Source organism: Onychostoma macrolepis, chromosome 07 (genome assembly GCF_012432095.1).
Source record: "Onychostoma macrolepis isolate SWU-2019 chromosome 07, ASM1243209v1, whole genome shotgun sequence".
Classification (NCBI taxonomy): domain Eukaryota; kingdom Metazoa; phylum Chordata; class Actinopteri; order Cypriniformes; family Cyprinidae; genus Onychostoma; species Onychostoma macrolepis.
The window spans coordinates 11310678-11324420 of record NC_081161.1 but is presented as its reverse complement, the minus strand read 5'-3'; the positions used below and the strand labels follow the sequence as shown (position 1 = coordinate 11324420).

The 13743-nt window shown below is 34.4% G+C and overlaps 2 protein-coding genes across 4 annotated transcripts in view; both read left to right on the top strand.

Moving 5' to 3' along the window:
* unm_hu7910 (un-named hu7910) overlaps positions 1 to 13743 on the top strand; it is a 40410-nt gene that overhangs the window by 11700 nt on the left and 14967 nt on the right. For 2 of the 3 annotated variants that reach the window (XM_058780928.1, XM_058780929.1), the window contains exons 3-4: positions 1160 to 1231; positions 2069 to 2161. In XM_058780928.1, the coding sequence (XP_058636911.1) occupies positions 1160 to 1231; positions 2069 to 2161 (165 nt within the window). The remainder of the gene's footprint in view (positions 1 to 1159; positions 1232 to 2068; positions 2162 to 13743) is intronic. The other variant, XM_058780930.1, reaches the window with a different exon arrangement.
* On the top strand, positions 10447 to 12199 carry LOC131543535 (uncharacterized abhydrolase domain-containing protein DDB_G0269086-like). Its single transcript, XM_058780934.1, has one exon. It carries the CDS (start codon positions 10914 to 10916, stop codon positions 11910 to 11912), a length of 999 nt encoding a protein of 332 aa, XP_058636917.1. The 5' UTR covers positions 10447 to 10913; the 3' UTR covers positions 11913 to 12199.

The window sequence follows — 13743 nt, the reverse complement described above, 5'->3', positions numbered from 1 at the left end:
CAAAAAAGTTATGGACTGCAGCTTTAAATGCCAGGAACGTGACAAGGCGCTAAGCGTTTATTTCACGTTAAGCATTGCGTGCTTGGTGGGTTTTTTTTTTTTTTTCTCACCGATGAGAGTTGAAGAATGTTCACCTTTGGGTAAAACACAGCACTCATCACTGTTACTTTTTAGTCAGCTTGCCAATCACAGTGGAGGAGGGGTGGGACTAATACAACACCGACCAACTGTCACACCCCGCTTGTATGACTAAACACCAATGGTTAATAGTTAATATTGCTTGTCTCCGAGCATTCATGTCTTAACCAGATGGAGTTCCCGGACTACCACAATATTGTTATGAAAAAGAATGCTTGAAGAAGCATGTGTCTGCCATATTAAAACGCTGTGCTGCAGAAGCACTCTCAAGCACTCACAGCTTGAGCATTGTCAGTAGAGCTCCTCGCATTCTCATCTCAGCTAAATGCTTTGGTGGACACACAGCCTTAGGGTTGGGTGAAATAACATGTCCACACAAGGTTTTACTATATAAGAAAATGTTTTTCTATAGAATGTTTTATATATAAGACCTTATTTTAACTGTAGCATGAACTGCAAAGTTTAACAAACTTTTCCATTTTCTGTCAGAATCAGACACTTATGTTGATCACCGAGTGTGTAAATATTGATTATCTTGTTGCACAGCTTGATTGAATAAAACTTCTAATTAAATGGTAGGAACAGTGATCATACACACACCAGGTTGGATAGAGAGGGTCATAAACCATAAATGAATCTATTTATTCTAGCTGTCTGTCATATTATTTATCATCATAACATCATAACATGTTTTTTTTTTTTTTAAGTTTCATGCAAATCAGTCTTTGTTTGTCCCTCACTAATCAATCAGCAAACCAGAGTAGAAAGTTCACACCCATCAGGAATCGTTATTATTGCCCAAACCACAGATGTATAGTGTTAAGTCATGCTCAGTGTGAATGGGCCTTAATAACCTTAGAGTTCATTGTGGATGTACAAGACCAACAAAAGCACAAACAGGGTCTGGGGCAAGAAATTACGTTTGGAAATGCATTTGGTTTATTGTGTTACTGTGTTCTTTACTCTGCATCTTTACTTGCTCGTTTCACAAGTATTTTTTTTTATCCTTTCTCAATGAAAGGTGCTCTTGGAGGAGTATATGATGCTGATGGCGATGGAGACTTTGATGTAGAAGATGCCAAAGTTTTGTTGGGTGAGTGAGATTCACTTGTGCATGTGGCTTTTTCTGGCATGACTGACTGAGGTGACAACCCATTCAAAAGTGTCAACTCTTTCTACTTCTGTTTTTTAACTCCCTTATGTTCAGACTTAAGATACGTGGTCTAAACAAGTTTTTCTTGTCACTAAATTTAAATGTGAGGATGTCATGAACATGTTAGTATACTCCTCCATTATGTGTCAAATGCAGAAGTGTGTCTGCATTTGAGGTTTCCTGTCATTTGGTGGTGTTAGCAAATACTTAGCATGAAACTATTTGGTTTTGTGTTAATGAGGCTGCATGGCATGTCATAGCTCATAGTTTTTTTTGTTTTGTTTTTTCCTTTTTTAAACTGTTTTTTGTGTAGTTCAGAATTATCACTGGCATTTGGTGTGGCAGATTTGTTACCAAATTTTGTGATTTTTTTTTTTTTTTTTTTGCTTGTTTTTGAATAATTAATTTTGAATGTGAAGACAGAATGGTCTATTTATTGACAGGAATAATTTCCACTAAAGCTTCACATGAACATATGCTTCTACAGTAAATGCACATTTCAGGGTTAAGTGGCTCCACAAATTATGCTGCTTTGCAAGCTTCACACTGATTTGCTCCCAGAATTCGTTGTTACAATCTGTGGATAAAATCAAGTTGTTGTTGTTTTTTTTCTTTTTTTCTTGGGGTCAGGTAAGTGTAAAGAGTTTGGCTTATATACAGTGGTTATTAATAACTGCTGTAGTGTTGCCTGCTGATTGCATTTATTTATCTTTCTGTGTGTGTGCATATATGCCTTTCTATTTATCGGTATCATTCATACAACTTTCTTTGCTTCAGAAAATGCTACTGTGCCTACTAAGGAAAAAACCTTAAGAAAAAATATCACAACAGAGGGAGACAGTATCCAAGCAGGCCATTCCAAGCTTACATGTAAAGACTTTTTGTTGCTATCATGGCCACCTGTACCTATGCTTTGTGTTTGTCGATTGTGTTTGCTTGCACTGAGAAAGTGGCAAAAAGATGTAGCTTTTCTGTTACACTGGCATGTTGGAAGGTATCCATTGGTGTGTTGTCTGAGGTCTTTGAAGAAGCAAGAAGCATTTTATTCTGTCTTGGCTCTTGGCACCCAAACTTGCCTGAAGTGGATTCATGAGTGTGTATGGTTAAAATAAACTTTTCAAATTGACAAATTAATGGTTATTTGAAACAATAAAACAAATAAATGTAATTTTAAAAATAATTTAATTCATGTTTAAAATATTATGTAAATGTATTTTTTGAATAAATATTGTTTTTTGAAGAATGATTAAAAAGCATTTTTGTAAAAATATTAAGAAAAGCAATTAAAATGATTTATCAATGTATTATTATTATTATAGTTACATTTAGCTACATTTTTAAACAAGTACATGAATTTGTTTTTAAATCTATTCGTCAATTTGAAAAGTTTTTTTTTAAATTATTTTTGAATTAATAGAATGAAAATTTCTGTTATTTGATAATTGACACTTTCATTTGAATTAATTTTTAAGTGGCACTGCTTGTCCTCCATGTAATGGTTGTCTGATGCATCACTTTGTAGATCCCTGCATGGTGTAGTCTGTTGCAACATTTATATAGAGACGGTCAGCTGTGTGTAATGCAATGTGCATCAACAATATTAGCCGTCACAACAGTAATGAAAATGTTTTAATTTGCATATACAGTACTTATCTTGTACTTGTACACACAAAAAATCTTAAGTTACTTTGCAGCCAACATACAACATTAAGTGTTTAAGGACACACAAGTTTTTCTCCAAACTGATTTTTAACAATAATGTGTAAACCTCTATGACAGACCTATCACGAGTTGCATTTTTGAGCCTTAATATATCCTTCTAGGCCACAAGTCAGCGTAGTTCAACTTTTAATTTTTTCCCTAATTTCCCAAATTCAGTTCACAATATTGAGTGTATTTTTCTTAAAAATGTTATTACCATAAAAATGGATTAGAACCAGTAACCATAACAAAAAAGGTCAAAAGTATAGATCAAATTTGTGGAATCTAAGCATATTAGTGTTTTGGTATTGAGAATCATGAAAATCTGTATTGAAATTCAATACTGAAATAGTATTGGTATTAACTTTAGTATAACCAAGTTATAAAAATTGTAGGGGGGATTTCTATAAGTATGTCACATACTAATAATACTTAGAAATAATAGGTTTAAACAAGTAAATGTGTTGATAAATTGCATGTGCAAGTTGTTGTTCTAAATTGACACTATCAACCGATAGTGGATTTTACCAATAACAATAACTGATAATAACCGATTAATCAACCAATAGTTTTTCAAATGGATACTGAATGAAAACAAACATAATGCTCCAAGTAAAATAGTGCTGACATTTATTACCAAAAAAAAAGGAACAATATTGGACCATGAAAATATACTGTACTTTTTAAATTAAATATTAATATATTAATTATACAGTGATTTATTTTAGTGCATTAATTGATAACAAATAACAACTTTAAAGGTGCTGTATGTAGGATTTTGACTCTACTAAAGCATAAAAATACCATAATATGTTTGCAGATATTTAAGAAACATGCTAAGTTAACATACTTGTGTATCTGAAAAACAATGCTACAGTCAGTTATTCTCCTTTGAAAATGTGCGTTCCGGCCCGGAATTTCTGTGTTTGTTATGGTATGTGAAACCCGCCCACTACCAGTTTACCCAATTGTATTTCGGCACCGCGGGTTGCCAGTTGGTGGAAAACACAGCGTATTTAATTGTATTCATCTTCATGTGCGCTCGTTCCTGTTGATGTCATTAATCTGGCAACCTGCGTCAAGTCTGAGGAGGAGGGGCCGGGTGAAAATAACCGTCTCCCAATATTTTGAATTTGGACTGCAATACCTAGTTCAACCACTCTGTGTCAATCCTACATACAGCACCTTTAAATATTTACCAACTTTAAAATTTAAACAACTTTTAAAATTGTAAAATGTATTAGTAAATATTGAGTTTAACAATCTTAACAATGCGATTCTATACTGCATTTTCTAACCTACAAAATTACTCTTATTGTAAAGTGCAGCCATTTCATATAAATCCAAACAATCATGCTATCACTTTTTTGCTTCTATTTTAGTCTTAATTGAAGTCTTAATTATCTAATCAAAATAACAAAAGTATCACAGTGACGATAAAAACGAACTGAAATCAGATTAGTTTTGTTTCTGTCGCTGCATGAACACATCAGTTTGCTTTCTCATGTCAAAAAAGAGAGCTTTAAATATGCATAAAAGCAACCAGCTAGACATAAACTATATACGATATAATGACAGCAGACCTTCTCTGCCACTCCAGCAACAGATGCAACCCAGAAAAACAATAACCATCCAATAACTGATTGTTCCAGAAACTGGTTATCGGTGCTGATTAAACGGCAGAACCGATCAATCAGTCAGCCTCTAGTAGGGAGAATGAAATAAAGGGATAGTTTACCCCCAACATTTTCATTCACTCAGCCTCATGTCTTTCCAAACCCATATGTCTTTCTTTCATGTTCTGAACACAAATGAAGATATTTTTATATTCTCTCATTAATTTGAAAGTCAAAGTTTCATAAACATTATTCAATGTGTATACAAAAGCAAACAAACTTAATTGGCTCTCATGTCAAGCATGCTTTTGAGTTTACGTTTACCATATTTGATGTGCTCCACATATGTTCATTGCTCAGTGTTTATATCTTAGTCAGTCATTTCTCTTTTGTTCTTAATCTATTGTGAGATGTCCAAATGAAGTCATTTCAGCAAAAACTGTAGATCAAAATCAAGATATTTCAAATTAGTGGGATGCACTGCGTACATGTCTTATGATTATGGCACACATTAGTTATGACAACCAAGCAATGTTGCAACATTTATTTCTGCCTAGAGCTGGGTAACTTTTTTTTTTTGATTGAAATCTTGCATTGATGACAGAAGAGTCAAATCACTCCATAAAGTCTTCCCCAGAACATGGATTACATAATCAGATTCCAAAAATTAAAGTACTTGTAATTAGATTAAATTACTTTTTAAAATACTCAGAATCATACTACAGTTACTTTTTTATTGATTACATGATTAAATATTATCCATTAGCAATAAATTATTCATAATTTATTGATTCTCCCTAATTCTTATTTTTCGTCTTTTAAATTTTCCTTTCTAAAATAGCCCACCGCTTATATACAGTCAGAAAGTCTTCTAGTTTTGCTGACATTCACACAAAGACCAGTCACTAGTCAGGTGGACATAAATATGCAGAAATTTGAGAGGCCACATAGCATTTGATCACTGGATTTTTACAAAAATCATTTCAGTTTTAAGAAGTGTTTTCTTAGCATTTCAACATTACATCAACTACTGCAGAGGATTATTTAATCATGCATTACTTTGCCTTTGGAAGGCTTTTGTCTTTCAAACACATTAAAATGCATTACATGTAAATAAGAAATAATGCAGGGATTTTTTTGTCAGCCAAACCTTTCACCTAATATATTTATTTAAAAGTACCCCTGAGATTTTTTTTAAATAAATATTTAAATAATTAGGTATCATATTTGCATGTCCACTGTTCCCTGACGTTGGTTAATGATCAAATGACATGCAGGAAAACAAAATCTATACATTTTTAAGTAGGGTAAACGTGAAATCAGATTATAAAAAGAAAAAATAATTTATTATCCTACTTGATGTCTTAACCAAAATCTTGATATATTTGTTACTATATACCTCCTGTAATTGCAAGTCAATCAGATCATTGCACACTGAGATATGGGTCTCCATGTGTTCACACTGTCTGGCGGCCATTTTCAAAGCTGTCTAAAAACTTTCACCAAAAGAGAAGCCCCTTTAAATGTGTGTGTGTGTGTGTGTTTTTTTTTTTTTTTTAGATGTTTAAGCCTTTATTTTGGGTAAGTTTCACTACTTTTGTAAAATTAAGAGATTAATGTTCAGACTTTTGCATATTATAGCCTGGAACTTGGATGTGGGAAATAATTTCATTAGATCCAAAAGATGGATTTAGCAACATAGCACAGATGCTACAGAACACCGTTAGCTGATTAGCTGTATAAGATTGTGTGCTACACTAATACAGGTGCATCTCAATAAATTAGAATGTCGTGGAAAAGTTCATTTATTTCAGTAATTCAACTCAAATTGTGAAACTTGTGTATTAAATAAATTCAATGCACACAGACTGAAGTAGTTTAATTCTTTGTTTCTTTTAATTGTGGTGATTTTGGCTCACATTTAACAAAAACCCACCAATTCACTATCTCAATAGTGAATTAGAATATGGTGACATGCCAATCAGCTAATCAACTCAAAACACCTGCAAAGGTTTCCTGAGCCTTCAAAATGGTCTCTCAGTTTGGTTCACTAGGCTACACAATCATGGGGAAGACTGCTGATCTGACAGTTGTCCAGAAGACAATCATTGACACCCTTCACAAGGAGGGTAAGCCACAAACATTCATTGCCAAAGAAGCTGGCTGTTTAAAGAGTGCTGTATCCAAGCACGTTAACAGAAAGTTGAGTGGAAGGAAAAAGTGTGGAAGAAAAAGATGCACAACCAACCGAGAGAACCACAGCCTTATGAGGATTGTCAAGCAAAATCGATTCAAGAATTTGGGTGAACTTCACAAGGAATGGACTGAGGCTGGGGTCAAGGCATCAAGAGCCACCACACACAGACGTGTCAAGGAATTTGGCTACAGTTGACCTCTCCTGAACCACAGACAACGTCAGAGGCGTCTCACCTGGGCTGAGGAGAAGAAGAACTTGACTGTTGCCCAGTGGTCCAAAGTCCTCTTTTCAGATGAGAGCAAGTTTTGTATTTCATTTGGAAACCAAGGTCCTAGAGTCTGGAGGAAGGGTGGAGAAGCTCATAGCCCAGGTTGCTTGAAGTCCAGTGTTAAGTTTCCACAGTCTGTGATGATTTGGGGTGCAATGTCATCTGCTGGTGTTGGTCCATTGTGTTTTTTGAAAACCAAAGTCACTGCACCCGCTTACCAAGTAATTTTGGAGCACTTTTGACCAGCTTTTTAAAGATGCTGATTTCATTTTCCAGCAGGATTTGGCACCTGCCCACACTGCCAAAAGCACCAAAACTTGGTTAAATGACCATGGTGTTGGTGTGCTTGACTGGCCAGCAAACTCACCAGACCTGAACCCCATAGAGAATCTATGGGGTATTGTCAAGAGGAAAATGAGAAACAAGAGACCAAAAAATGCAGATGAGCTGAAGGCCACTGTCAAAAAAACCTGGGCTTCCATACCACCTCAGCAGTGCCACAAACTGATCACCTCCATGCCATGCCGAATTGAGGCAGTAATTAAAGCAAAAGGAGCCCCTACCAAGTATTGAGTACATATACAGTAAATGAACATACTTTCCAGAAGGCCAACAATTCACTAAAAATGTTTTTTTTTTTTTTATTGGTCTTATGAAGTATTCTAATTTGTTGAGAGAGTGAATTGGTGGGTTTTTGTTAAATGTGAGCCAAAATCATCACAATTAAAAGAACCAAAGACTTAAACTACTTCAGTCTGTGTGCACTGAATTTATTTAATACACGAGTTTCACAATTTGAGTTGAATTACTGAAATAAATGAACTTTTCCACGACATTCTAATTTATTGAGATGCACCTGTATATTACTTCACAGACATTACTGGCTTGTACTTTTACATCCATAATATTATAAATTGACAGTTTATTGCTGGTCTGTGGTTTTACAGTGCTGTAATTCTTAAAGATTTCATATTATTGTAAGGTGAGCTTAAAGGGTGCACTACTATGAAAATCACACAGCTTCAGTGTGACATTAATAAGAAAAAGTATAATTTCATAGATGTTGTTCATATTAAAATATGTATGAACTTAATACATGACCTAGACTATTTATTTAGCAAAATCCTGCAATTTTAATAAATATTACATGAAATTTATTAAACATTGTTGCTGCTCCAATTAAGCTCTGTGTGCTCTCTTTAAGCTCTTCCACATTGAACATCTATATAAATACTCCATAAACAGACTTTAAATATTAACTGATGGTTGTCACTTTAAGTTAAGTTAATCAATTTTCTATGGATTCTGTCGACTCAAATCTGCAAACTGGCTCTGATCTTTGGTAACTAGCATCAACTTTTCCAATTAAAAAGATAAGTTGACATCCATTTAAAAAGAGGTTTCATAACGAGGCTTGTTTATGTGTTCATCCCCATGAATTAAATGTTTTATTGGTTTGTTTTATTTGATTTTTGAATGTTACTTAGCTGAACGTGGACTAGTATAGATGTTGCAATGTGCTTAGATGACACTTCATTATGAATCTATAACTGATCGACTTGAATGCCTTGTTGCTTGATTTTAGTGTTCTATTGTTTTGTGGTTGACTTTGTACCTTCAAAAAATATATATTTTTACAATTATTCTTTAAAAATTTTCCTTAAAATAAACAAGAATATTTAATAAAACATGATGTGAGCTTAATAGGAACAGGGGTGTGCTTAAAGGGTACATAAGTGTACCCATTAAGCACAGCCGGACTTTTTGAATTGAATGATGTATATCTTAATTGAAATGCTTTTGTCATTTAAAATAAAATTAAATATTTGTGTGAGAGATTAATATTTTATTTTAACATAACATTTTGTACTGAAACCAATATCTTGTGCACTAAAAATGTCTCAATGTAGATATTGGTGAGCTTAATAGGTACGTTTACCCTAAGTGTTTTATTTTGATTGTTACTTTAAAATGATCAATTTTAATTTTACAGTTTTATGATTGGATTAATTATTTGCTTTTCATTAAACTTTCATTAAACTTTACGAACGCCAGTTTGGGGAAACCTTGTCATAATGTAATGTTTAATGCACTATATATTTTCTTTTTCTTTGCATGTTTATATGGTACAAAATTATCCTATTTAAATCAATGTGATAAATGAGTTAGGTCAAAATGAATCAAACAGTAGTCTGATTATATTACCTAAAATGTGTAATGTAATGTAATGGATTACGTTACTAACTTCAATATTGGTCATGTAATTTGAAATCATTAATGGATAACAATTTGGAACTAAACTACCCAGCTCTGTGTGCGGTTAGGGTCAGGAATCTGTGGTGCCCAGTTCGTGTGTAGAAATGAGTCATTGTGCTCCCTGAACCACTCTTAAACAATTTGAGCCAGATGAATTTTGGCATTGTCGTCCTGTAATATGTGAGTGTTGTCATTGAATGGTCATTTAGTACTCAGCTGACTTCATTTTACTGCCACATAACATTGCAGAGACTAGACCTGACCAATGCTTCATAGTCAACTCTTTAGGCTCCTTAGAAAAATGAATTCAAGCGTTTTGGTGATCATGGTCATTCAAGATATTTTTTTTCCTGACTACAGTTCTTACATGACATTTATAGTGAGTCAAAAGGCGAAACACCTTCTAGGTTCTAGGTAGTAATGCATTAGGCAGTTCTTTACCAAATTTCAGTGATCTCACTAGTCGATGAGGCGAATATTTAGCCCCTTCTGAAAACCAGTAACATCATATCCACAGGGATACGTCTTCTGACAAGATTAATTTTATAAAAGTTCTAAAGGTTTCCTTTTTTTTTTTTTTTTTTTTTTATACAGTGTTTAATTACTGCTGTGGACCACATAGTCTGGTGATTAGTTAGTGTTTGCATGTGGATTTGTGGGGGTCTATTTATCATTATCGTTTTCTTCCCTCCAGAAAATGCTGTTTGGATACTAAAGGGGAAAATCATACTTAAGGAAAATTATTTTTTCTCATTGGAGAAAAAAATTGAAAATATCTTCATTTGTGTTCTATAGATAAATGGAATGTTATGAGGTTGAATAAATGGTGGTGGGCAGGGGGATTTATTTTTAAATAACTAATAATGGCATCTGATATGATTACTTGCTATACCTTACCCAATGCACATTTATTTATTTATTTTAATTATGTTTTAGTATTCAGCTAAAGGTGATTGTGCTGGATGATTTTAGTAGAGCATGTGTTATGTCACTTGGCAGTTGCAACAATTACACATCTTTCCAGGTCATTCTTTCTTCTAAGTTCTGTTTGCCCCTCTTTCAATGCAGATGAGAGACCTAAAGAAGTGGGGCTTAAAAAAGACAGAGGTACTTAGCATGGGTTATGGAGTTAGTAGCATAATAAATTAGATTCAGTAATGCTCAAAAAGTAATTATATCATGATATACTCACCCTCATGTTGTTCCAAAACCTGCATGACGTTTTTTTTTCTGCAGAACACATGATGCGTATGTTTCTGTGCATATATACATACAAATTCTGTGTGTAATGGAAATCAGTTGCACAACAGTGCGATTTCATCAGATGCATGAATGAAAACAATTGGAGTTTTTGTATTTCAAACTATCACTTAATCAATAAATCACTAAAGCTTGAACTAAAATTACTGATAGCTTGCAAGTTTATTCTTAACATTGACAAATAAACTGAACATAATCAAAAAGAAATGATCATTCTAAATGAAAGAACAATGTGGATTTTCCTTTCTCATGAATTACAGACAGTAAGACAGTTATTCACACTTAAGACAGCTCAATCACATAATATGTGTGTTTGCATGGGACATGGGAATGATGAGCCTTCTGAGATGTGAATTTTTGTCCCACTCATTCTCAGAACATCCTACCAGGGATATTGGGCGAAAGCTGAAAGTAGCTCTGAAGGAGCAGCTACGAATTATTCATGAGAAGATTGAAGCCAAAAAGATTGCCAAACTAGCCCTTGCTGAGGTCCGTAGTGTTTTGGCTCAAGAGGAAGAGGAGAGACAAGCTGCTCTTGCTGCCAAAAAACTCAAAGAAGAGGCAGAAGCTAAGCTTGAAGAGGAACGAATACAAAGAGAACAAGAGCACAAACTAGCCAAGGAGAAAGCAGAGAGAGAAAGAGTGGGACAAGAAAAACTAGCCAAAGAAAAAGCAGAAAAAGAAAAGATGGAGAAAGAGACTAAAGAAAAGACAGAAAAGGAAAGACTGGCCAAAGAAAAAGCAGAAAAAGAAAGACCCACTAAAGAAAAAGCGGAGAAAGAAAGGGCAGAAAAGGAAAAACTTGAAAAAGAAAAGGCAGAAAAAGAAAAAATGGCTAAAGAAAAAGCAGAAAAGGAAAGACTTGAGAAAGAAAAGGCAGGGAAAGAAAGACTGCAGAAAGAGAAAGCAGAGAAAGAAAGACTGGCCAAAGAAAAGGCAGAAAAGGAAATATTGGAGAAAGAGAAAGCAGAAAAAGAAAAAGAAAGGCTGGCTAAAGAAAAAGCAGAAAAAGAGAGATTCGCTAAAGAAAAAGCAGAAAAAGAGAGATTCGCTAAAGAAAAAGCAGAAAAAGAGAGATTGGAGAAAGAGAAAGCAGAAAAAGAAAGGCTGGCTAAAGAGAAAGCAGAAAAAGAAAGATTGGAGAAAGAGAAAGCAGAAAAAGAGAGACTCGCTAAAGAAAAAGCAGAAAAAGAAAGATTGGAGAAAGAGAAAGCAGAAAAAGAGAGAATCGCTAAAGAAAAATCTGAAAAAGAAAGACTGGAGAAAGAAAGCAGAAAAAGAAAGATTGGAGAAAGAGAAAGCAGAAAAAGAGAGACTCGCTAAAGAAAAATCTGAAAAAGAAAGACTGGAGAAAGAGAAAGCAGAAAAAGAGAGACTCGCTAAAGAAAAATCTGAAAAAGAAAGACTGGAGAAAGAGAAAGCAGAAAAAGAAAGATTGGAGAAAGAGAAAGCAGAAAAAGAGAGACTCGCTAAAGAAAAAGCAGAAAAAGAAAAAGAAAGGCTGGCTAAAGAAAAAGCAGAAAAAGAGAGATTGGAGAAAGAGAAAACAGAAAAAGAGAGACTCGTTAAAGAAAAAGCAGAAAAAGAAAGACTGAGAAAGAGAAAGCAGAAAAAGAGATTGGAGAAAGAGAAAGCAGAAAAAGAAAGAGACTGGCTAAAGAAAAAGCAGAAAAAGAGAGACTGGAGAAAGAGAAAGCAGAAAAAGAGAGAATCGCTAAAGAAAAATCAGAAAAAGAGATAATCGCTAAAGAAAAATCAGAAAAAGAAAGACTGGAGAAAGAGAAAGCAGAAAAAGAAAGACTGGCCAAAGAAAAGGCAGAGAAAGAGAGACTCACTAAAGAAAAAGCAGAAAAAGAAAGGCTTGAGAAAGAGAAAGCAGAAAAGAGAGACTCGCTAAAGAAAAATCTGAAAAAGAAAGACTGGAGAAAGAGAAAGCAGAGAAAGAAAGACTGCAGAAAGAGAAAGCAGAAAAGAGAGACTCGCTAAAGAAAAAGCAGAAAAAGAAAAAGAAAGGCTGGCTAAAGAAAAAGCAGAAAAAGAGAGATTGGAGAAAGAGAAAACAGAAAAAGAGAGACTCGTTAAAGAAAAAGCAGAAAAAGAAAGATTGGAGAAAGAGAAAGCAGAAAAAGAAAGAGACTGGCTAAAGAAAAAGCAGAAAAAGAGAGACTGGAGAAAGAGAAAGCAGAAAAAGAGAGAATCGCTAAAGAAAAATCAGAAAAAGAGATAATCGCTAAAGAAAAATCAGAAAAAGAAAGACTGGAGAAAGAGAAAGCAGAAAAAGAAAGACTGGCCAAAGAAAAGGCAGAGAAAGAGAGACTCACTAAAGAAAAAGCAGAAAAAGAAAGGCTTGAGAAAGAAAAGGCAAAAGAGGAAAGACTGGCCAAAGAAAAGGCAGAAAAAGAGAGACTGGAGAAAGAGAAAGCAGAGAAAGAAAGGCTTAACAAAGTAAAAGAGAGTGCACCAAAGGGGCAAACAGAGAAAAATGGAAAGGAGGAAAAAGAAAATGTGAACAATTACAAACAAGAAAAAGAGGCAAAATTAAATAAAAAAGCTCATGGACAAAAAGTTGATCAATCAGAAAATGAAAAAGAATCAGCAGATGAAAAAAATACCAGAGACGAGAAAATATCTACTCGTGGTTTACTTAAATCTTCGAAAAAAAATATCAAGAAATAATAGTAAACTGCCATAACTGAGATATAATTGGAAATAATAAACTCGTAAGGCGTTTACTAGGAGCAGTGCTGCAAAGTAAATAACTAAAAGTAGCGTTACTACTAACGTTTTTTTAGTGACAGCTGTTCAAAATGGTAACAAGCTACTTTTTAACTAGTGTTGTAGTAAAACATTGCTGTTGGTCCCTTGATGGTACAGCTGAGTGAAGGAGGTAATGACCTAACTGTCAGCTCCCTGTGCTGGGAGGTTTGACTCGCTTGGATGTTTCATGTAAATAAAGATGAATTCTTGGATCCAACAAGCCAGTGGTTTTCAACCCTGTCCCTGGAGCCCTCTTCAACCGTTCACATTTTGCATTTCTCCTTAATCAAACCCCCCTGATTCACGTCATCACCTCATTAGTAGACACCAAGATCTGAAATGGGACGCATTCAAAATGTGCAGTGTTGGGGGACTCAAGGAAACCGAGTCGAACACC